General features: G+C 32.0%; 1 protein-coding gene across 1 annotated transcript in view; it reads right to left on the reverse strand.

Annotated features, from left to right (window-relative positions):
• The window catches only part of LOC127739337 (rabphilin-1-like), a 75,292-nt gene extending 52,907 nt beyond the window's left edge, over positions 1-22,385 (reverse strand). Inside the window, exon 1 of the mRNA XM_052251014.1 lies at positions 22,243-22,385. Within this exon, the coding sequence (XP_052106974.1) occupies positions 22,243-22,255 (13 nt within the window). The 5' untranslated portion in view covers positions 22,256-22,385. The remainder of the gene's footprint in view (positions 1-22,242) is intronic.
• Between the last annotated feature and the right edge of the window lie 480 nt (positions 22,386-22,865).

The following is a 22,865-nucleotide window of genomic DNA, read 5'->3' on the forward strand; positions in this document are numbered from 1 at the left end:
AAAATGAAAACAGAAGTTATAAGTACACATTGGTATGACTCGCTGAAAATATTTAGTAGGAAAAAAAACTTCCAAGTGAATGTCTTAAAATTTGTTCGAGTCAAATATTGTGTTTCTAGAGTTTCAAATTATATGTGTTGGATCATTTTTATTTTAATCTCTCACCTAATTCTACTTCCTTACATGGCACCTAGTTCGACTTCCTTACATGGTGACAAACAAAACAATCAAATTAAATATATCAATAATGGTCGCTCAATAATGACAAAATATGCAGTATCACCCTGTTGAAAAACCAGGAGAATTAAATATGAGAATATTTGTACAATGATTTAAAATCAATAAAATCTGGACAATAAAAATGAGGACCGAGAATTTACAATTCATTTTCTCTCTCTCTCTCTCTCTCTCTCTCTCTCTCTCTCTCTCTCTCTCTCTCTCTCTCTCTCTCTCTCTCTCTCTATTTCTCTGTAGAATTGCAAATTATTGCAAAAAAAAAAAAAAAAAAAACTGCTGATGTGGCAATATTACAACCTCCTTAAGAATGAGGAAAACTATTCAGTGAAAGTCTTATATATCTTTTATCCTTATTTTTATTATAAAATGTCACATCTTAAGGAAGATTTATTATTAAAAATGAATTATGTAGTTCATCATTAAATGACAAATGCTCGAAAATTCTGATATACTATGTGGACTTTATTTATTGCAATTTAAAAAGGAAATAGGATAAAACTACTTTGGCTCTTTCAGTGCAAAATTCTGATTGTAATATTACAAGTAGATCGTAATTGGCACAGTGGAGGAAAGATATTCATAGATATTTATCAAATTGAATATAATATCGATAAAAGTCCTGAAAGAGGTTTTGATCACATCAGCATCTTTTAAAAGAACTGTGTTGCAAAGTCTTCTCCTTAAGACTTCAGAATAACACAAAGATTTTTCTTTTGAAAGAATTTGATTCCGAAGTCTATCAAGTGGCATCTGAATTACACTTACATGTACTTCTGTAAGGACTTTTTTACTTAGTCCTTGGTGCACGATTTTTACAGTTACAACGTTTTCATAACTTTTAATCGACAAATATTTAACATTCGTTGATTGTTGATCGAAAACTTTGACTGCTTATCAAATCTCTGGTTTCGGTTTCGAAGTTTTACCGATCGAGACCTTGATAAATAGTCAACACAGAATCATGGAGCTCGTGTATAATACATGAGATGATAGAGCGATAGTTATCTATTTTTTTTTTATATTTTTCATGCCTTTCTATTGTAAAGCAGACTTTGTGTCATAACACTGTTAAATGATTTGGTGTATTCTTCCCCCTAATTTATTTACTTTTTCTACCCCCACGGTTTTTCCCCTTCGCACTTTTGAGGTGTGATTGTCGAATTTATAAGGAGAGGTGTCATGGTGAAGTTTTACTGAATACGTAAAAGCTGTCTGCGAATTACAGTACAGGACTACAATAATCCAATAGCGGAATATTTCTGAAGATTTGTATAAGATAAACTATTTTCTTTGAAAGAAAGTCTATGTACACGTGTTTTACAGTAAAGCTTAGCCATTCAAGTAAATAAAACTAATTCATCTTTTTGGGGTTAAATTTGATGGATCCGATGACTCTTAGTCTCACGAAGAAGACATCTGAAAGACTATGCATGCAATATCTTAGAAAAAGAATTCTGTCGCAAAGTCTTCCCAAACGTCTATTCATCATACCAACATATTTTGAAAGAATTTTGTCGCAAATATTTTTGACTTGCGCACATACCTCCTCCTTTGCCAGGACCTTGGTGGCCGAGTGGTCAAACCTCCTCCTTTGTCAGGACCTTGGTGGTCGAGTGGTCAAACCTCCTCCTTTGTCAGGACCTTGGTGGTCGAGTGGTCAAACCTCCTCCTTTGTCAGGACCTTGGTGATCGAGTGGTCAAATCTCCTCCTTTGTCAGGACCTTAGTGGTCGAGTGGTCAAATCTCCTCCTTTGTCAGGACCTTAGTGGTCGAGTGGTCTAAGTAGTTCTTCTATTGTATTACTAGCCTGTTAACAGTGTGGTTGTTTGTTGGAACCCCACACGTAGCAGGTGCGTTCGACTCCAATTTTAATTGACTAGAATTGTCAGTTTTCCTGCTGAAGGTCCTGGTTCTCTCCTGGAATCCGGCTTCCTCCACCAATAAAAACTGGCCGCCACGAATTAGCAAAATAGTGCTGAAAATAGCGTTAAACACCAATAATAAATCAATCAATCAACTCCCTTTTATACCTCGACCAAAATATTTCTAATCCTCTTCTCATTTTACTAAATGTGAATATTTGTTATCTAATCAAGAAGAATGAACATTTTTTATTAAATTTAACTTAAGCAATCCTAGCAGGAACGTTAAGTTGATGTCATAAACACAGGGCATAATAATCGGTTATTTTCCCGGGGCATGATATGACTATATTATTATAACGATGGTTTTATATATATTAACATATTCGATATTTTATCAATTAATAAGTGACACTATAATAACATAATATTATGTAGATATAATAAAACATATTATAATAGCAGCTCAAAAATATCAATAAACTTTTTTTCATCAGTTGAACGAACATAAACTGAAATTCCTACAACCATGTTGACAATCAGCTAATACTTTCTCAATCTGATATCTATTTGGGTTTATTGCGTTTATTTCTACCATCCAAACAAAGGAATGAATGTAAAGTATGGATGAGTAAATATATAAATCCATTCCTGGTCTCTTCTTACAGCAAATTTATAACGACATCATGTATCTGTAACGAGTTTTTCTTCAGAAATTGTTGAATGGGTAATCTTATTGATTAAATAATGATGTTTTCCCCGAAGTTCTTTGAAATATAATATTTTAAGTAGTATTATTTTTCCCTAAAACCACAGATACATCAGAATGTTTTTGTAGTGAGTGTTCTAATAGCTATAACTGAATAATTTTCATAAAATAGCAGTAAAAACTTAATCATTTAATGTATAAAACAATACATAAAGCAAAAAAACATTAAGGAAAAAAATTATAAAAACTATGAAACTTTACAAATATTGATTTATATGAAATAGACATACGTTTGTTAAAATCATATAAAACGAGTTTCTGGTGATTATGATGTTAAGGTAATTATTGAACCAATGCATACATATATGCCACACTAAGTCCTCTGTGTACTTTTTTTTTTACATATAAAGCTTAACGTATAATCGACAAAAAAAATAGTTCATTCGTTGATTGTCGAGCGAAAACTTTAGCTGCTTCAATCAACACAGAATCATTGTGCACATGAAAAATAAGCGAGATAATAGAGTCATGTTTATTTGGGTTTTTTTTTTTATATTATCCATGCGTTTCACTTTGTCATTAAAGTTGTTAAATGATTTAGTATATTAATTTTTTCTTCCAGAATCTATTGATAACATTTCCATTCGCCCATGCGCGGTGTGGTTGCCGAATTTCTAACGAGAGATGTCATGGTTAAGGCCATATCCAGAAATCAACGCCACTTTGCTTATTTGAATATTATACTAAAGAAATCGGATACGGGACACGGAAATTATATTGAAATGATAGGGAATTTTGAAAAAAATGTCTGTTTTAACTTTAATTTAAGTGATAGACAGGTTGCCGGGACAGAAAATAAATATACACAACAAAATACACCATTTAAACGAAACATAATGACTGTCGTTGCAAAAATCAAGGTTCCTGAGCTATTTTAAAAATCGAAGCCAGAGGCTTTTAACATTGCAGTATAAAATACAGGCTAAAATGGCTGAAACGTCAAATTTGCAAACTTCGTGTTGAAAATTGGCTAGCAAGGTCATTACAAAAACAGGTTGCCGGGATGAAACTTAAAACTTGAATGTCCAAAGAATAAGCAAGTCCAAACCTTGTATGTGTGGTCGTTGAACTCTAGGTTCCCACGTAAAGTTAAAATGCCCCTATTTCAAGAAGAATAAACTCACGAAAACAAGAAAAATTCACTAAATTCGCGTTCATTGTTTTGATTTTGACCGCCTGACAACTTTACGGAAATATCAGAGTGATTATAAACAAGGACTGTGTGACGGGCAACTTATAATATCCGTGTTTTAAAGATTTTAATGATATCAAGCCAGTCCAGTTCAAACTATTATCACGTGGTACAATTCTCATTTACATATTATGAATATTAATTAGCAAAAGTACTACTAATTTCTGGGTTTATACATCTATGGTTAAGGTTACTGCAGACGGAAAAGCTTCGGCGAATTAAAGTACGGGAAGACAAAAATGCAATAGCAGTACATTTTTGAAGATTTGGATAAAAGAAAGAATTTTCTTTTACAAGAACGTCTATGTACATGTGTTTGATAGTTTACTATTCAACTTTTTGTTTAATTTGCGGTATCGTATGACTTTAATTAAGGTGGTTATGAAAAGCTATAAGTGCTTAAATCCAGTTCATTTAGATAGTCGATACCACATCTCCTTATTTAGATATAAAGTTCATCATTGCCATACGCTTAATAACTGTGGAATAACAAATCGATAAATTCAGAAAAGCAGTTTTAGGACTTTTGCGCTATTAACAAAACAAATCCTATTTCGTTTGTTTTCCATTTGAATTGCTTAGATTAATCCCACTACTATTTGTAATGAAATTTTATGGATGGACGTCATTTTTTTCATAATAAAATTGAGAATGGAAATGGGGAATGTGTCAAAGAGACAACAACCCGACCATAGAACAGACAACAGCAGAAGGTCACCAACAGGTCTTCAATGTAGCGAGAAATTCCCGCACCCGGAGGCGTCCTTCAGCTGGCCCCTAAACAAATATATATACTAGTTCAGTGATAATGAACGCCATACTAAACTCCAAATTGTACACAAGAAACTAAAATTAAAAATAATACAAGACTAACAAAGGCTAGAGGCTCCTGACTTGGGACAGGCGCAAAAATGCGGCGGGGTTAAACATGTTTATGAGATCCCAACCCTCCCCCTATACCTCTAGCCAATGTAGAAAAGTAAACGCATAACAATACGCACATTAAAATTCAGTTCAAGAGAAGTCCGAGAAAAATTAATTTTGCTTGTCATAAGCAAAACTACTCGCGTCACAAGTCACGGAACAGAAAGTGTTTACAGAAATGAGTTTATATCCCTATTTCAGTGCGGTTCGTGTTATTTAACATTTAGTCTACTGTGTAGTATTTTAAGGATAATGATTTTATATTCGTCTTTTGTCTTTGCGCTGTGTTGTTGTCTGTTTTTCTTGCTACTTATGGTTTTTGGTTGTCTTCTTTATTTCTTAGGATGGGGTGTCGTCGTGAATTCTTGAAAAGATAAAACCTTCTTTCGCGGACCCCGAAAAACCAATCTTTAATTCCCGAGTCCCGATAAGGGTAAATCCATTCCTGCAAAAATGCAGGCGTGATCCCGAATTCCCGCAAAAAATAAAGGTCCAATCCAGACGTCCCAAAAAATTATCCATCCGCCCCTCTCTTATGATCTCTTATCGTCCGCCTCCTTTTCAAGTTATTGCACTCTTTTTGCATTGTGCAATGCAAAAGTAGTTTATCGTTTTAAATACACTTGTCTGCTGAATATGTTTCTTTCATATTCAACACACATATCTTTTGAGTTATTAAATGAGGGCTTGGAAAAGGTTTAACAGATAGCCTGAGAATAATCGGCCATATAATTTGTGAATGAAAATAAAGAATAAAGAAAAATGGCAACAAATTTAAAAGAATAAAGAATTATGGGGTGCTTAAATCCATATAAATAATCGACAAAAAAAAAAGATCAAAGAAAAATATCCTAAAAGGTTAAAGAAAACAGAAATGAAGAATACCCTTCTAGACCCTCTTACATATGTGTAGGTTATGACATAGTGTTTACACAATATATATTTACGTGGATTGTCAGATATTGACAGTGTCACCCTTGAGAACTTCGTTTATTATCTAATGTCCTTATATATGAAAATTAAATTACAGAAAATCATTAAACACAACATTCAGTTCATAAATCAACTAAATTTGATTTATATGAAATTGAATAAAGCAAATTTCTGTTTAATGATTTCAGTCCTTATAGATTGAGTAAATATTGCGAGAATACCACACAATATGAGAAGTTGGTTAATAATATAAATAATTTACCAAAAATAACTGTGGTAATTATTGAAGTTAAGATTATATCGAATAAATTGGAAAACAAGGGTTTATATTGTGAATTCATTTAAGTTCCTACACACACTTGACCAAATCTAAAAACAAAAAAAAACGAAAATAAATTAATATTTTGTTTTATCTGACGAGTCAAACCCATAATGAAGCTTTTAACATACTGATCCAAGGTATAAATATGAATTATGCAGTTATATCAATAAAAGTATGTAACATAATATATACGGTCTTCTATAGATACGTCATTTGGTGTCTGGTGGAGAGTTACCACATCTTAATATCTTTACATTTTGTGTCCTGAAAAAAAACCGTAGCTATAGATTTGAACCAAGAGCACAGAAGAAGAAGAAGAAGAGGAATAGTATACCCGACAGAGATGAATGCAGAAATACATGTCCGATATACAAAATTTATTTAATTTCTATAAATAAAAGGAGATGTTTGTTAAACGTCAAGGTGTCATTTTGTTTTTGGTTTAAATGCTATTTATTGGTATTTAGACATAGAATCGATCTTATTTAATCATTTTGTTGTTCACTTAATATCCATTAACAAACGTTATCGCGGGGATTGTCATTACTGTTGAACTCGTGTTACTATCCATCTTTAATAACAGCCTGTTTACTAAACTAATAAAACTCAAATTTCTGTACGGAAAGAACATTTAAAAACTAGAGGATAATATACGACACGTTAGAGCTCTATCTATGTAAACCACTCCATATTCCATAAAAACCACAGTACTGTTCATTACACAATATAAAGATTAGGAGATGTGACAATGAGACAGCTCTCCACTAGAGACTAAAGGGACATACTTTCACTGTTTCGATCCTTGTCATCAATGTTTCTGATAATTCTGACAGTTATCATGCAAGTTACAGTAATAGTTTAACATGATAATAGTGTGCCTCCACTGGCATCACGGTAAATCAGAGTTGTTATGCTGTGTTGATTATTTCAAATTACTACATTGTAATGTTTTTTTATTCTATTTCCCGACTTTCTCAATATTATTTGTGTTTATGGTCATTCTTCGATGTTCTGAATGTTGCCAATTGTCTCTGACTGTTTTGTTAAGCTTTTTTATAATCCTGATTTTATCAGTTTAGATTTCTGTTGCTGTCTTTGTATTTTCTGTCTTTACTTTTTTTGTTGTTGATAGTTGCACCTTCCTTTTGACATTGTGACAAGTGATTCTGGATTTACTTCACATTTCCTTATAGTGTTTGCTTGTAAATGTAAGGTCATCACCCAGACACACACGTGTTCCGTTCCTTAGCTGGTGGCCTTTTTTGTTTGTTTTTATCTTTGGTAAATATTTCACACTCGAAGTTCCTCGTCTGGATCATTCCTCAAATTTTCGAAGCACCGCATGGTCACCCGAAGTTTCCCTGTTGTCAGATTTCAATTATTTGGTTTCGGGCACCAATATCGAGGAAATAATTTCCAAAATGATCACACAGTGCATCAAATCATATAAATAATGGCTGTTATATCTATGATCAAAGTACATGCGGTATGGTTTTTTACCCCTGACATATTGCTGTCGCTTTGTTTTCTTCCTGTTACAGGCGTTTGCTTGCTGACTCATGGTGTTGTTTCATTCAACATGACTGTAATGCTACTTTTGATTGGTTAGTTACGATTGACATCATTACAGTACTCTACCTAAGTCTGTAGTTGTTTATGTCACTATTTTGCTGTTTCCGTCATATTAAACAGTTTAGGACCAGTCATTCATAATGAAGTATGAATTTAATGAGTAAAACTATGTTTGATCTAAGTGAAAATATTTTAAAAAAATGTATAATTGATTGCAAAGATATGACAACTTTAGGTTAGCAACTTGTTTGGGGGTTTACATAGTCTATGATCGAGTTAATGCTTTGGTCATTTGAGGTTAAGAAAAAGTATTTTTTTAAATTTTAATCAGATAAAAAATCAAAGACACTGCAAATTTACATCCCAAGCCGCCTATTATATTCAATTTGAGCAGTTGTTCTAAACCATATGTCCAACCTGCCATTATTTTCCTTTCATGGTCTTATACATGACAAGGTCTGTTTCATATTGCACTTTATTTCAGATCACAATATCCAAATAAACGTTTTAAGATAATGATACTAAATTGAGTCTCGCCACAGGGACCAAACACAGAACCAATATTGTTCAGAGTCATCAGCAGGTTTTGAACAAAACAAGGCAATTACTTGGTTGATTATAATGTGCATACCACCATGTACCTACAAACAAACTGTCTCTAGAAGGACCAATTATAATTTTGTTCGATAAATATAATTGGTTATTAAACACTACAAGCCATTTTCTATATTCTTATAATTATATAAAAAAAAAACTAGTTTGATTCCAAACGTGTTTCCCCTCGGCTTAGTTTGGAATTAGGAGCGGTTGATCATAAGGAAAATCAATAAAACCTCAGTTGCTTATGAATGAAGATATCGTTTCAAGATAATGCTTTTTAAACAGCAATAAACTTGTGCTATTTCTGAACCGATTTCCGACTATCAGTTACAATATATAACTTTGCCCGTCTTCACGCTATTTTCTGATATAAATATAGCTTAGATTTAAATAGCGATATTTTTTGAGCTTTGGAAACATTTTCGTATGAGGTAATGCACGTAATAACGGGCTGTATGTTTTAAATGTTAAATCAAATGAACATTTGAATGTTAAATGTTTTAATTTAATCTCTAACATAAATGTACGTGACGTCATACGACAGTGACTATCATTTCTGTATAAGTTACACGGTTTTATAAGGACTATTATAGAAGTCTCGTTTTAATATTTGTTCTCCATTTATCATTTTGTAATTATGATAAAGCTAGTTGTACTTATTTTAGTCGGAACTGCACGTGTGACTTTTACCACCTCGAAAAAACCTAAAGACATATACAAGACTTAGTGCTAATTTAACTGAGATAGCTGAGATATATCGCAAATGTATCTTCTTACTCAATTGTCCCATTAGTCTAGATTAAAGCGATTAAAATTTCTAAAAAGCAGCGAAATAGAAAAATGTGTGTTATCATATTATTATTGCACCGCGTGGAAAAGGGGGGAGAGATAACTTTTAGATCCACCAACCCCAGACTTGAGAACCCGATGGCTTAAAAGAAAAAGTTGGGGAAAAAACAGAATCAGGAAAGATAAAGATTAAGTTTAAATTGAGGCTGCGTCCTTAATATCTTTTTAATTGATTAATGTACGTTACAAAATAACCTTTCTACAGATTTCATTAACCAAAAGGAAAATCTTGAGTGTCATACAATTTTATGCAGCACAACTAGAACTAATTGAGCAAACTGTACGATGAGCTACAAAAGTTATAAATCTCTTCCCCGTGTTTTACCTGAATAGATACTCGCCTGTGAAAGCTAGTTTGTCTACCAAAACATTGCGTTTAATTTTCATCGAATTGTAAATATTTTTGATATTCACATACTAAGTAGTGAAACAATGTGTCAGGCTACAATGTCAGGCAATTCATTCTATTTTATTTTACATATTTTTTATGTCGATGTAAACACTTTGTAAGTTAACTCTTTGAGATAAAAATCTTATAAAATCTGTACACAGAATTTTTTTGTATTTGCTGCTTCTCCACAAGGCACGCTCGGTATCAGAATAATATTTCCAGCTAAGTAGAAAAGTCCTCCCACGAACTTATTAACCAGCACGTTAAAAATACGGCTCGTTCAAAGACATTGCAGGGTTCATTATCATTTTGCATTGACAAGTGCTCGTCGTGAATATGCATTTAATTGCCCGCTGGACGTAAAACAGCCGCCCATAGATATTATATGATTTGTATGAAAAATACATTAATTTTGTACATAACTTAAACAAAGTATAAATCTATAAACATGATAAATACTATATAAATCTGTACAAAATCAGCATCCTTGGACAGTAAAGTGTGAAGTAAGAATGTCCATGTCATTTGTCTTTTAATAAATCCAATTAATTCACTTGAAAAAATGTTTGAAGGATAATGGCACAATTCAAATTTTAATGGCAATTTAAATAATGTTACTGCATTCAAGCAGAGTTATGGCAAAGTGGTTTAATTGATGTCAGCTGACCTAATTAACGTTTAGCAGGATTTTCCGATGTGCTTCCATAATTGAATTATATCGGATTGCATTCTCCGTTACTGGTTTTATTTTTAAAGTCTTTAGTGTACATATGTTGTATTCAAATTGGTTTCCTGTTAATCAAATGATAACATTGACATAGAGTTCAACTGTTAACTATGCTAATATGCAGATAGTTTCTTTTACATCCGAAACAGAAACGCATCCTTTCGGAAACCATATCTAAAGGAAATTAATTGTGCATTTCATCTTACCTTTTTACCTCATAAACAATGATAATGTCGACAGAAAACCATATATATGAAAAGAAAATGAATGGAATATTTTTTAACGTTAACATTTTTCTATCTTTATATATTCATGACGAAAAACATTTTTATCATTGCAATTTTCATTGTGTAAAATGTTCAGAAATATTGAACCTGCGAGCTAAAGTCTTTTAATCTCCTACACATTTGGTTTATATGATTAGATTTTTGTTGGAAAAAGAGCAGGTGAAAACGAGTCTCGAGAACATTGTCTAGCATTCTTAAATTAATAAGATTTTCTTATCTACAAAAGGTTAAAAACCAAACGGATACAATGGTCACGATGATATTGTTGATGCCCAAAGGAATGATCAGCTATAGGAAAATGAATATGAAACTATAAAAGGAAATAGCGTGCACTTTATCAGAAAGAGATGGGAGATTCTTTCAGACTTTCGGCTTTCTGATATGTATTTATTATTGAAATTTTATCAGTTGAAACACATCAAATGTGTCAAATAGCTTATTTTAGGAACAATTGGTTTAACATCAGTTCATATTTGTTTTTCGTTTATTGTTTTGTACATTAAGCAAGCAGTTAGTTTTCTCTTTTGAAATGTTGTATATTTGTCATTTCAGAGCGTTTTATAGCTTATTATGCGGTATGGGTTTTGTTCATTGTTGAAGGCCGTACAATAACCTGTAATTGTTTACTTCTACGTCATTTGGTCTTTAAAAGAGAGTTGTCTCATTGGCAATCACCACATATTCTTATTTTCATGTTCATATACAATGGCCGGAATCTGTAAACAGCACATTTATGCCAGATGTTTCCGGCAAAATGGCGCTGAAGTAAACAATGCAAACTGTCACACAATGCTTTTCGGCGTCAGCCATCATTGATCCGTGAAGAGGTAAGAAACTTTAAATGGTATCAGTTGTCGTTCTTTATTTAGCTAATTTCTTTTATAAATTAAATACAAAAATCTTTTACCCGTCTTTGGTTCGTTACGACTTGTTTCCAAATATGACTGATCCCTGGTTTTCTAATTATGAACACCTAGACGGGTGACGCTATTGTAAAAGCCACTATTTCCTTTTCCGGAGTTGCTCTCCCCAACTCGTCGTCTTTTTGGGGATTATTGCTTAATCTTTAGTTTTCTGTATTGTATTTTTTGGACTACTGTCTTTACATCTCTTTAATCTAAACCGTGGTGTTGCTGTCTTATTCGATTTTGATTGTCTCCACTTGTGCAATATATATATATTTTTTTTGTCTATCATGAACTCACAAATTATAGGTTACAGTTTTTAAAATGAAATTTCTTTTTTATCGTCTACTTAAAATTGTATGGGTTATTTGACATATGTGAATGTTAAAACGAATTATTGTATAAGAACAAAAGTACAAAAATAACCACGAAATCCTAAGTCGGAGATAACAGACAATGTGATGACCAAAAAGACGAAAATGAAAACGCAAACAATTTAACGGTCCACAAAACATCACACAAAAATCTTAGGATTGAGTAACACTAACGGCAAAGCGAAGTGACTCTGGAAAGGTAAGAAATTTCCGCTTTACTAGTTGCACCTGTTGTGTTATTAATCGCAAAAAATGGGAGAAAGTGGCTGAAGTTTTCTAAAAGTTAAAATACTTCAAATGCAGAATAAAGTTGTTGCTTTTCTGTTACTTAATGGTTATGCCCCTATTTTTGTGTTCTGAATGGATACGAAGATAACATTGATGTACCCATTACACGCGTGTGTGTAGATGATCGCGTCAAAGTGTGTGCTTCATTAAATCACTTTTTTCCTATTGTCCGTTCTTTTTCTTATTTATTGTGTATATTTTACAATATTTGGAGAACTTTGTTCAGGTAAAGATGATGATAAATAACCATTGTGTGAAGTGATAACCATTGTGTGAAGTGATAACCATTGTGTGAAGTGATAATCATTGTGTGAAGTGATAACCATTGTGTGAAGTGACATTTCAATTGTGATAAATAGATGAAATTGTCCGTTTTAAGTTTATCTATAACTCTACTTGTCAATTAATTTTACTGCAATGAACTGACTTTATGTGCTCAATGTCGTCTCAAATAATTTAGGAGATAAACTTAAATTTTTAGGTTGTTAATATCCTTTATATTAGTCGTGAATTGCCTTAATTGTAGAATTATACTTCTTGGAGTAAAAGATGAGAAATGTTGACGAAGGCCGTTTCACAGGTCACATGATTGTCAAAGAAATGTCTGAAATGAGCAACACCATTTAACTGTCCTTCTACCAGTTTACGTGTAGATGCATGCAAACTGGAAAATGATTTAAAATGAAAATGTGTACTCATCAAGTTTTAAATCTTAAATATCTGTAGATATAAAGGTAAGTTATGGGTAAAGGACATATCATTAACAATGATATAATGTCCAGCAATTACTATGCCACAATAGCTGTGGCCATATCATGATGTAAAGTTACTGACAAATCAACGTTGAAGATTGTATTGTCATAATGAAGATAAAATTATAAATATATCATGTCAAGATAAAAATGTTTTTTTACTTGTTAACTTCATAAAACTATGTATTTGTTTCTAGTATTCAATTGAACACGTAAACAACAGATTAACATATAACTGTCTGTTTCTTGGAAGTCTATTTCATGTTCATTTGATATGGTTCAATAACCCAAGCTACATTTCATTGAACCTTGTTTCCGGATATATAAACACGCACATTCAATTCAGATGTCAGTGATAATACAGTGCTGTCAGGTCTTATATATAGTTTTATATAAAAAAAAATCATCTAAGAAACTAGGCTTATAATTTTGTACGCCAGACTCGCTTTTTGTCTTCAAGAGACTCACCAATGACGCTCGAAACAAAAAAAGTTAAAAGCCCAAATACTTGAATCCTGTCATTTAAAACGTTAACATATCAATAAATGCCTTTTCTCTCCCACAATTTCCTCGGTATACTTGATAATTTCCTTTAAACAAGCTATAAATCATTCTCTTTTTAGTTCAGGATCTAAAAACCGTCAACCTAGGCAAAGACATAGTACTTCAAAATCAGATTTAAATTTAATTAAATTTGGAATCTTTAAATTTAATCGAATTTTATACATTTTATCAGAAAGCTACAGGAATTATGTGATTTAATTTCAAACCATAATGTACTTTTTCAAAGAAAATGATTAAAACATTACTCATTTGTAGATATTTACCACGTCAAAAGAAACTTAATGGCATTGCCTTTGAGTACTCATTCGCAGATATTTGCCACCTTCAAAGAAACTATATGATACTGCTTTTGAGTACTTATTCGTAGATATTTACCACTTTCAAAGAAACTAAATGGCATTGCCTTTGAGTACTCATTCGTAGATATTTACCACCTTCAAAGAAACTAAATAGCATTGCATTTTGAGGTTAACATTTGTATATGATGAGAAATGAAATGCATTAAATCCTGTTAGTGTCTGATGTTCTTTCTCCATAACATTTCTGGAAATGATAAAGTTAAATGTTGTATGGGAGATTAGGTGTTATCTATAGGACTAATTAGGAAAACAAAGCATGATTGATTATATATATATATATGTATCAGATCACCTACACCATGCCACACGCTCATTCATCAAACAATAATCACCAAATTATCTATTCCACCTTCCATTTTTTGTTCCGGAAATAGATGTCGCTTTGATGATAACACGCCGTGATTTCGTCAATGAGTCGAACGTCGTAAAAGGAATTGGCTCTTGCAGTGAAGCATGATAATTTTAGATTGGTTGTGAATCACAATAGTATGCAGCCTCTCAATTTCCTTAATTTACAGAAGACCTATAAGGGATTTCATTCAAGTTCTGGTTTTAGAAAAAGTCAATTATCAGATAAATATAAACAATAAATCTGATTAAATATACCAGACTTTGATAATCTGTTTCTATGGATTTTCAAAAATCAATAATTTCAGGGTAAATTTTATACATTGTCAGCAGAATTCAATATGCCTTGCTTTAGATAACTTGCTCAAAACTTAATGATACAGTTTTTGCAAATAGATTACAGGTGTTAACTGATGCATTATAATACGTAGGCGACAATATGTAAACTTGGTTAGTTGATGTTCATTTTGGACTACAAATTGACCCAGTTTAGAAGATACTACATCCAACAAATAATCAAAATGAAATTGATAATATAACATTTTTCATAATGCAAAGTCAACACGCAAATTTTATATTCAAAAATCACTTAATAACTTTCTTGCTTGAATAACAATGAATTGCAAAAACGGAAATTGTTTAAAATATAAATGACATTGATTTTTTTTTTCATTGAAGCAATTATATGCAGACAGTATGCAAAGTTGTTTACGGTATACAAATATACAAGGTTATTCCAGAAAAAGTAGTCGTCTGCGTTGAATTTCTATTTCACGTTTCTTTTTTTACAAAACGAATAACCAAATACCAATTTGGTATGAGAAGATTATAACCTTGTTTAAAAAAAAATATGTTATTTTGTATTAATTGTTTTGTTTGGTGCACATATGTTGCGAAGTAGGGAAAGAAAATACCAACGGTACAGTTAAAAACAATAAATCGAAGAAAATACACAACAACACCCATGGCCAGAAGTTCAAACGAACAACAACATTTCAGAAAATACCGCACAGAAAACTTAAAAATGAGCAACACAAATTCAGAAAATACCACACAGAAAACTTAAAATTGATCAACAAAAAATCCACAAATAACCAGGAGAACTCAGTGATCAGGATGTGTACTGATAATATTTTGACAATGCTCATGTTCTTTTAACTTTATTTAATTACGCGTGCTTAAAAGCTCTACGTAGGATGTGAGGTTACGTGCATCGATGAAAATAATGCGATCAGTTTCAGTTGTTTATTTGTTTTAATCTATTTATTTTAGATATTTGCCTTATCAATGTTTTAGATTGTTACTTTTACTCTCAAACCGACATTTATGGATATTTTTTGTTTGAATGCTAATGAAATTTAAGAACAAATGTTATTTGAGATCAACTGAAAATTTTCTGAAATCTAAATTAAAACATGTTGTCAGTTAGCAAAGATGATGGATGGTCTTTTTAATGATTTTATTATGATCATAATGTTCATGATTAGTAAATCGAGCCTGTGAACGGTGAAATGCCATGAAGTCAAATTGCAATTTGTAAATGTTCTAGCGAGATGTACTATCAAATAAGATTAGAATCTATCTAACGCATTCTGTTTGTTTGTACGTTTGATGTTGTAAAACATTCAGCAACCTTAACTGTTGTTATCACCGGATGTAGCCAGAGTACATGTAGAGAATCAAAGAAAACTGGTAGCCTTTTTCTTTGTCGATAAAGAACGTGGTCGAACACATCTCTTCACGAGCGGGGTTCGATTTCGTAACCTAAGAGTTAACACATGCTAGTGGTGTCTGTCGATGAACTACTTAGACCACTTGACCACCGATTCCCCATAACTAGTCAGACCACTCGACCACCGATTCCCCTGAAATACTCCGACCACTCGACCACCGATTCCCCTGAACTACTTAGACCACTCGACCACTGATTCTCCTGAACTACTTAGACCACTCGACCACCGGTTCCCCTAACGCATTCTGATTATTGTGTTCAAAGGTGTACACCGAAAAACGTTGCCATTTTAATTAAAACGATGAACATCAGATCAATGACATTAAGTTCTTTTCTTTTTGGTGTACTAACAATACAATTAGTAGATATAAGAAGATGTGGTATGAGTGCCAATGAGACAACTCTCCATCCAAGTAAAAATTTATAAAAGTAAACCATCGTAGGTAAAAGTACGGCCTCCAACACGGAGCCTTGAATCACACCAAACAACAAGCTATAAAAGGGCCCCCAAAATTACTAGTGTAAAACCATTCAAACGGGAAAACCAACGGTCTAAATAAATCTATATAAAAAAAAGAGAAACGAGAAACACTTATGAACCACATCAACAAACGACAACTACTGAACATCAGATTCCTGACTTAGGACAGGTGCAAACAATTGCAGCGGGTTTAAACGTTTAAATGGTACTAAACCTTCACCCTTATCTGAAACAATAGTGTAACATCACAACATAGAAAGACACACTATAAAATATCAATTGAAATGGCTTAACTCAATCAAAAGACATATTAACACCAGTGAACATACATTGAACAAATAAATTTAATCTATGATACAATGTAAATACAAAATAAATAAACTAAGGGAAGAATAATTAAAGTAACATGTTATACCGCTGTGAAATGTTAAACAATATAAGAAAAACAATATGCTTGAACAAAAATATCAGCCATTTGCAATTGCTCTAAACACAGGTAAATAAAAATAATTTTGTTGTTAGGTATACGTGTCCAGTTCAAATAGAGAAAGGAAATATTTTTTACAAAATAAATAATTTTGATGTTCATAGTACGAAGAAGTGAAAAATTATAGTAATACCAAACACTTATCAAAGCTGGTATATAGACCAGATTACCCATTATCCTATGGATTTTAAAATGGCAAATTGTCATTTGCCCTTTATACCTTTATACTAACGAAACTAATTGATAGTCGTTAGCAAATGATCTTGGTAATCTAAATCCCATTGACGTATACAAATAGTGGTATTTAAGACAATTATGAAAAAAAACTTTACATACAAACTCGCCCCAGTTTTATCTTCACTAGCCAATGATCATGCGATACTAAAGGAGGGCTTAGACCGTACAATTGGTTACCTCCAAATGTTCGGCTTTGCGAGTTCCTGATGGAGGTAAAACCAGGAAAACGCTGCGAACGCAAGACATTTATTTAGTATTGTTTTCAATTTGTTTTATAGCGAAGATAAGTTTCGTCCATAATTTAAACCATTAATATAAGAAAAAAGAGACGTGGCAAGATTGCTATTGAGACAACAGTAACGAATGACAAGACACCAAAGAACGAGGATACAAACAACTTTAAGGTGGTACATAACACTACAGGAAGATAACTATGTAAAAATCAGCTGAACGTTTTAATCACTTTCTATTGTTAAGGAAATATTAAGCTCCTCAATGATCAAAATTAGTGTTTGTCAAACTGCTTTTTTCCGATAAAGTGTGTGATTCAAGTTTTTTGAAATTTTTATATTTTTGTCAAAGGGTCAAAGTAAATATTTTTTCAAAACTTTATGAAAATTAAACGAGCCAAATTAATTTAAGTCGAGGTGTTTGGTACCACCTTAAGTCACCGTACGGCCTTCAAAAATTAGAAAAACCCATAACGTAAAGAAAGCTATAAAAGACCAAGGCATGACAACATTTGATAAAATTGAAAAGGAAAACAAACGGCCTGATTTATGCTAAAACGATAAACTAAACACAAATGTGACAGACAGCAACCAACGACAACCGCCGAATTACAATTGTACAGGCACCTGACATGTGACAGGAACAAACATTATGTTGTGAGATAAAAAGGCTTGTAAGCACTTAAACTCATCGTAAGCTGAGACAGTGGTGTGTCTCAGTTGGAAAGAGCTTGGCTCATCAGATTGACACGAATAATAGTAACTAACAAAAAAAAAAGACAACCCCAAAATAACACAAGGTTCCATTAACGAGTACTCGCAGTCATTGAAAACAAGTACAATGCCAATTTCAACTAATGAATAAACCATGTGTTTCCAGACTTAGACATCAAACAGTACACATCCAACGAATTAAGTATAAAGACGTCACTATAAAGTAAGCATGACCTTGTAAAATGTCAACTTATAAGAAATGACAGGATATAAGATCATACCCGTATATCAATAGTATATACATATTTAATTATGTTTTAATTCATTAAAAATAAAAATCAATATTTGAACCGATAAAGACGATATTCAAAGATCTTATTACATTGTCAAATTGTCAACCTTTAAGAATAAGTTTTTGTTAAAAGAAATAATAAGTATATGTGGGTCGTATCTAAATTTACGGTCTCTATAAACAATGTCACCGTAAAAATTAATATTTTATCAGGTATCTAGGTACACATAACATCCAACTAAATAATTTGAAACTATTGAATAATTTAGTAAAGATTTTAAGTAATTTGGAAGGGAATTCTTCATTTAATAATTTTCCAGGCACAGATTATTATATACATTGAAATCTAAAACGCCATTTCAGACAGTCTATTAGTGTTCACTTGCAATAAACCCTTTTTTTGGCGAACCGCCTCATTATATAACAGTCAACTCGATATTTAATGTCTGTATAATAAAATATGCAACGCACAATTGTTTTACATCTGCATTCATCATTGGGTCATTTGTTATTTTTAAGTCAAAGTTTATTCATTATAGTGATGCATGATTAACATATATGTATGTTTTTTATGTTTTGTTTTTCTTACACTCTGTTTTCACTTTTTTGTTTTTATAATCTATATGCTCACTCTGGTTTCAATGACAGATTATTCTTTATAGAACATTAATACATCAAAATACTAAACACTACATAAAAAAAACCCAAGTTAAAGTCAAACGTGATACTTTATGAAGAAACGGAACGAAAGGAAAACAAATGTCATATTCCTGACTTGGTACATGCATTTTCCGAAGAAAATGGTTGGTTGGTTAAACCATCGATCAATTTAACAAACAAACAAAAAACCCCTCAAACATGTTGAGTTTGAGAATAATCGCGTATAACAGGAATGGATTCAAATGAAGTGTGGCGATCAACCGAACGCACGCAAGCATTCCATATATTTCCTGTAAACAATTGTTTCTGTACATTTCTATCAATCGTCTGACATTTCGAAAAAAAGAATCATATTTATTGGAATAAGATAAGTTGTGAAATAACAAGAAATAGAAATATGTTTTCCATACAAGGCAATTAAAATTTAGACTGAAATAGTTTTAACTTGATGTAAAATTCTGGATACAATTACACATAATTAAAGTTCATCAACATTATCTTTATCCGGTCAATTTGTTCTCCTGGGAGTATCTTGAAATGTCAGATTGATTGAACCATAATATATAAAATAAGATCTAATCCCCTTCAGGTAACTATAACAATTTATAAGCCAAGACAAGTATAAAATAATTACCGCATATTGAAAGGATAAAAGTACATTAAAAAATAAAAACAACACGTTATAGTTATTAAAGGTACCAGGATTATAATTTAATACGCCAGACGCGCGTTTCGTCTACATAAGACTCATCAGTGACGCTCAGATCAAAATAGTTATAAAGCCAAACAAGTAAAAAGTTGAAGAGCATTGAGGACCCAAAATTCCAAAATGTTGTGCCAAATACGGCTAAGGTAATCTATTCCTGGGATAAGAAAATCCTAAGTTTTTCGAAAAATTCAAAAGTTTTGTAACAGAAAATTTATAAAAATGACCATATAATTGATATTCATGTCAACATATAGATTTCATGCGTCCGAAGCGCTTTTCTGGATTTATCTTTATCAGGAACGCTCACAGCCGAATATTTGAAAGCCAAGGATGTATAAGAACCGAAACAGGTGAAGAACTATATAACCCAAAAGGACCTAAACAATGGCCATATCCATATAAGGTCAACCTTGCCTGAGGGAGTTAAAACCTTAGTTTCTTTATAATTTCAAAATTCATAAATGTTAGTAAAAATGGCGAAATATTTGTCAGTCTTACTACTTATTATACATACATATTTTCTGCTAAGTAAACACATATCAATAAAAGGATAAACATCATTGGACAGCAACCCAACGAAAGATATAACTAAAATACATTCAATGCTCAATATACAGTCTTCAACAATAAACAGGCGTATTTACAATTCATCAGTCTCTAGATAACCCGAGTACTAGTCCAAGAAGTTGTTAAACTATTAAAAAACTGCCGTAGCAAAAAAAAAATCTCATGATAAAAAGAAAATTAAAAAGAGCAATTATCATAGTTTTCTCAAATGTCTGCTACAACTTGTATGCTTATTGTGGACTTTTTCTTTTTATTCGTGTCATTTATTTTGAAAGATAGACACCAATTATGTAGATAATAAAAGAGGGGCGAAAGATACCAAAGGGACATTCAAACTCATAAGTCGAAAATAAACTGACAACGCCATGGCTAAAAAAGAAAAAGACAAACAAACAATAGTACACATAACACAAAATAGAAAATTAAAGACTGAGCAACACGAACCCCACCATAAACTGGGGGGTAAACTCAGGTGCTCCGGAAGGGTAAGCAGATCCTGCTCCACATGTGGCACCCGTCGTGTTGCTCATGTTAGTACAAACCCGGTAACAAGTCTAATTCAGTTGGCCACATACATATAAGGACAAAGTTAATTTGCGTTGTTTTGATCATTTTTTTCATGCAAATTAACGTCTTTTTTTTGGATCAAGGAATGTATGTTATTTGACAATTTAAAATAATCGAATATATTCACTAAAATCATATCCCATTTGCTTGAGGGTTTTATCTTTAAAGATTTCAATAATGATGTCTTTACTTTATCGTCACACATAGATTGCTGTAAAAAGCTAACTCGTTTGCAATTCTTTGCTTCTTTGCTCGCTTCGTTCGCTATTAATTCAATAAGCATTTCTGGTATAGGTCACGTTGAGTCAAGAATCACTTCCTTTTATTAATATAAGCTCTAGTTTCTTTTTATTCCAAACTTTTTCTCGATGGAATAATAAATGAATCTGAATACGAAACATTTTGTAAAATAAAATATGATATGGCTTTCCGTGAGCGCAACACACGTTTCCGGAATAATCAAACTTTAGAAGAAAAAAATCATAATCGTTTTGAAGTATAAAAACGGCCTAAATAGAACAGCATTAAAACCTTTTCCTGAGCTTATATGCAACAATCACTTCTTCATATATTTATGAATGAATGCATCGTTATTACATTAGCAACAACAGTGCTGTAGCATAAGATAGACACGTATGACAGAATACATTATGCAGAGATATAATACATACAAAACATTAACTGATAATCTGTGATGTTAATTTTCATGCCGCCTTTAAATGATTATCATTACTAAATTAAATAAGAAAAACAATTAGAATTTTATTTATTCTGTACTTTTTTAACTCCAGTAAATGATGTTTGCTATACGACACGAATGTTGACAATTATACCTTCGACAAGATTGGTTGCATCAAAGTATCGTGCAATGTTTAAATATGATTACACCACTATTGCAAAGATAGAATATAACATGGTTTTAAACAACACGTTTAAACTTTATATTAGAATTTCAAATGCAACAAAGAAACAGTTTAAAAGTAAACACAAAAAAAAAGGAATAAAGAAAAAGAACGAGAGTGCAATTTACAACTCATTTAGTTTACTTAGTTCCTTGTGTGTTTAATAAATTAACCGTCAATTGCATTCGTTACAACTCAGTAGGAATCATTTAAATCAAATTATTAAATACATAATAGGAAGTCTATTTTCCTGGACTACGACAAGAAATCAATTTAGTTAATTAAATAAACTCCCTTGTAGAAAACTTTCGGAAATAAATTCTTTGCATTTGAAGAACTCAGGAAAAGACAAAGTAATGTAAAACATGCACAAAATGTAAAAGAAAATTCTAAGAGAAAAAAACCTTACCGGATGCACCCATATTTTGCGTAATATTAATCCAGATCGTGTAAAATTTTAAATCACTGTTAAAATATACATGCACCTGTATGCTGCGAACCTGTTGGAGTCATTTTATCGATTCACAAAGTTCTGTTCATTCATTGGCATATCCCCCGATACGTCGGCGTCTGATCACAGAGAAATACAAAATGCAATTTAATGACAATACTTGATTATTTTACACAAAAACATATGTCTCCCACACAATGTATTCCCGCAAGGTAGTGTTTTCTTTATCTAATAGTTTTTTTCAGAAAAATATATATAGTAAACAAATTTTGTATGAAAAGTAAACTTAAAATCTAGATGATACGACTATATTAGCTATCTTGCAGTACAGAATCGAATCATTTCAAGTCGCTTGAGATTATGCCGTGTGAAATATTAAAGCATAGAAACATTACAGGATTGGATACAAACCTTACTCAATCATTCAACCAATAGATAAGCATGAAATAAGTCTTTGATATAATATTTAACGACAAATTCATAGAATTAAGAGCTGTAAAAGGGACATTTTGTGTGATTCCGTTACGAAATTATTATACAGTGCAGTTTTAATTGAACTTGACTGAAAGATGATACAGTAT

Source organism: Mytilus californianus, unplaced genomic scaffold (assembly GCF_021869535.1).
Source record: "Mytilus californianus isolate M0D057914Y unplaced genomic scaffold, xbMytCali1.0.p SCAF_4, whole genome shotgun sequence".
NCBI classification, from domain to species: domain Eukaryota; kingdom Metazoa; phylum Mollusca; class Bivalvia; order Mytilida; family Mytilidae; genus Mytilus; species Mytilus californianus.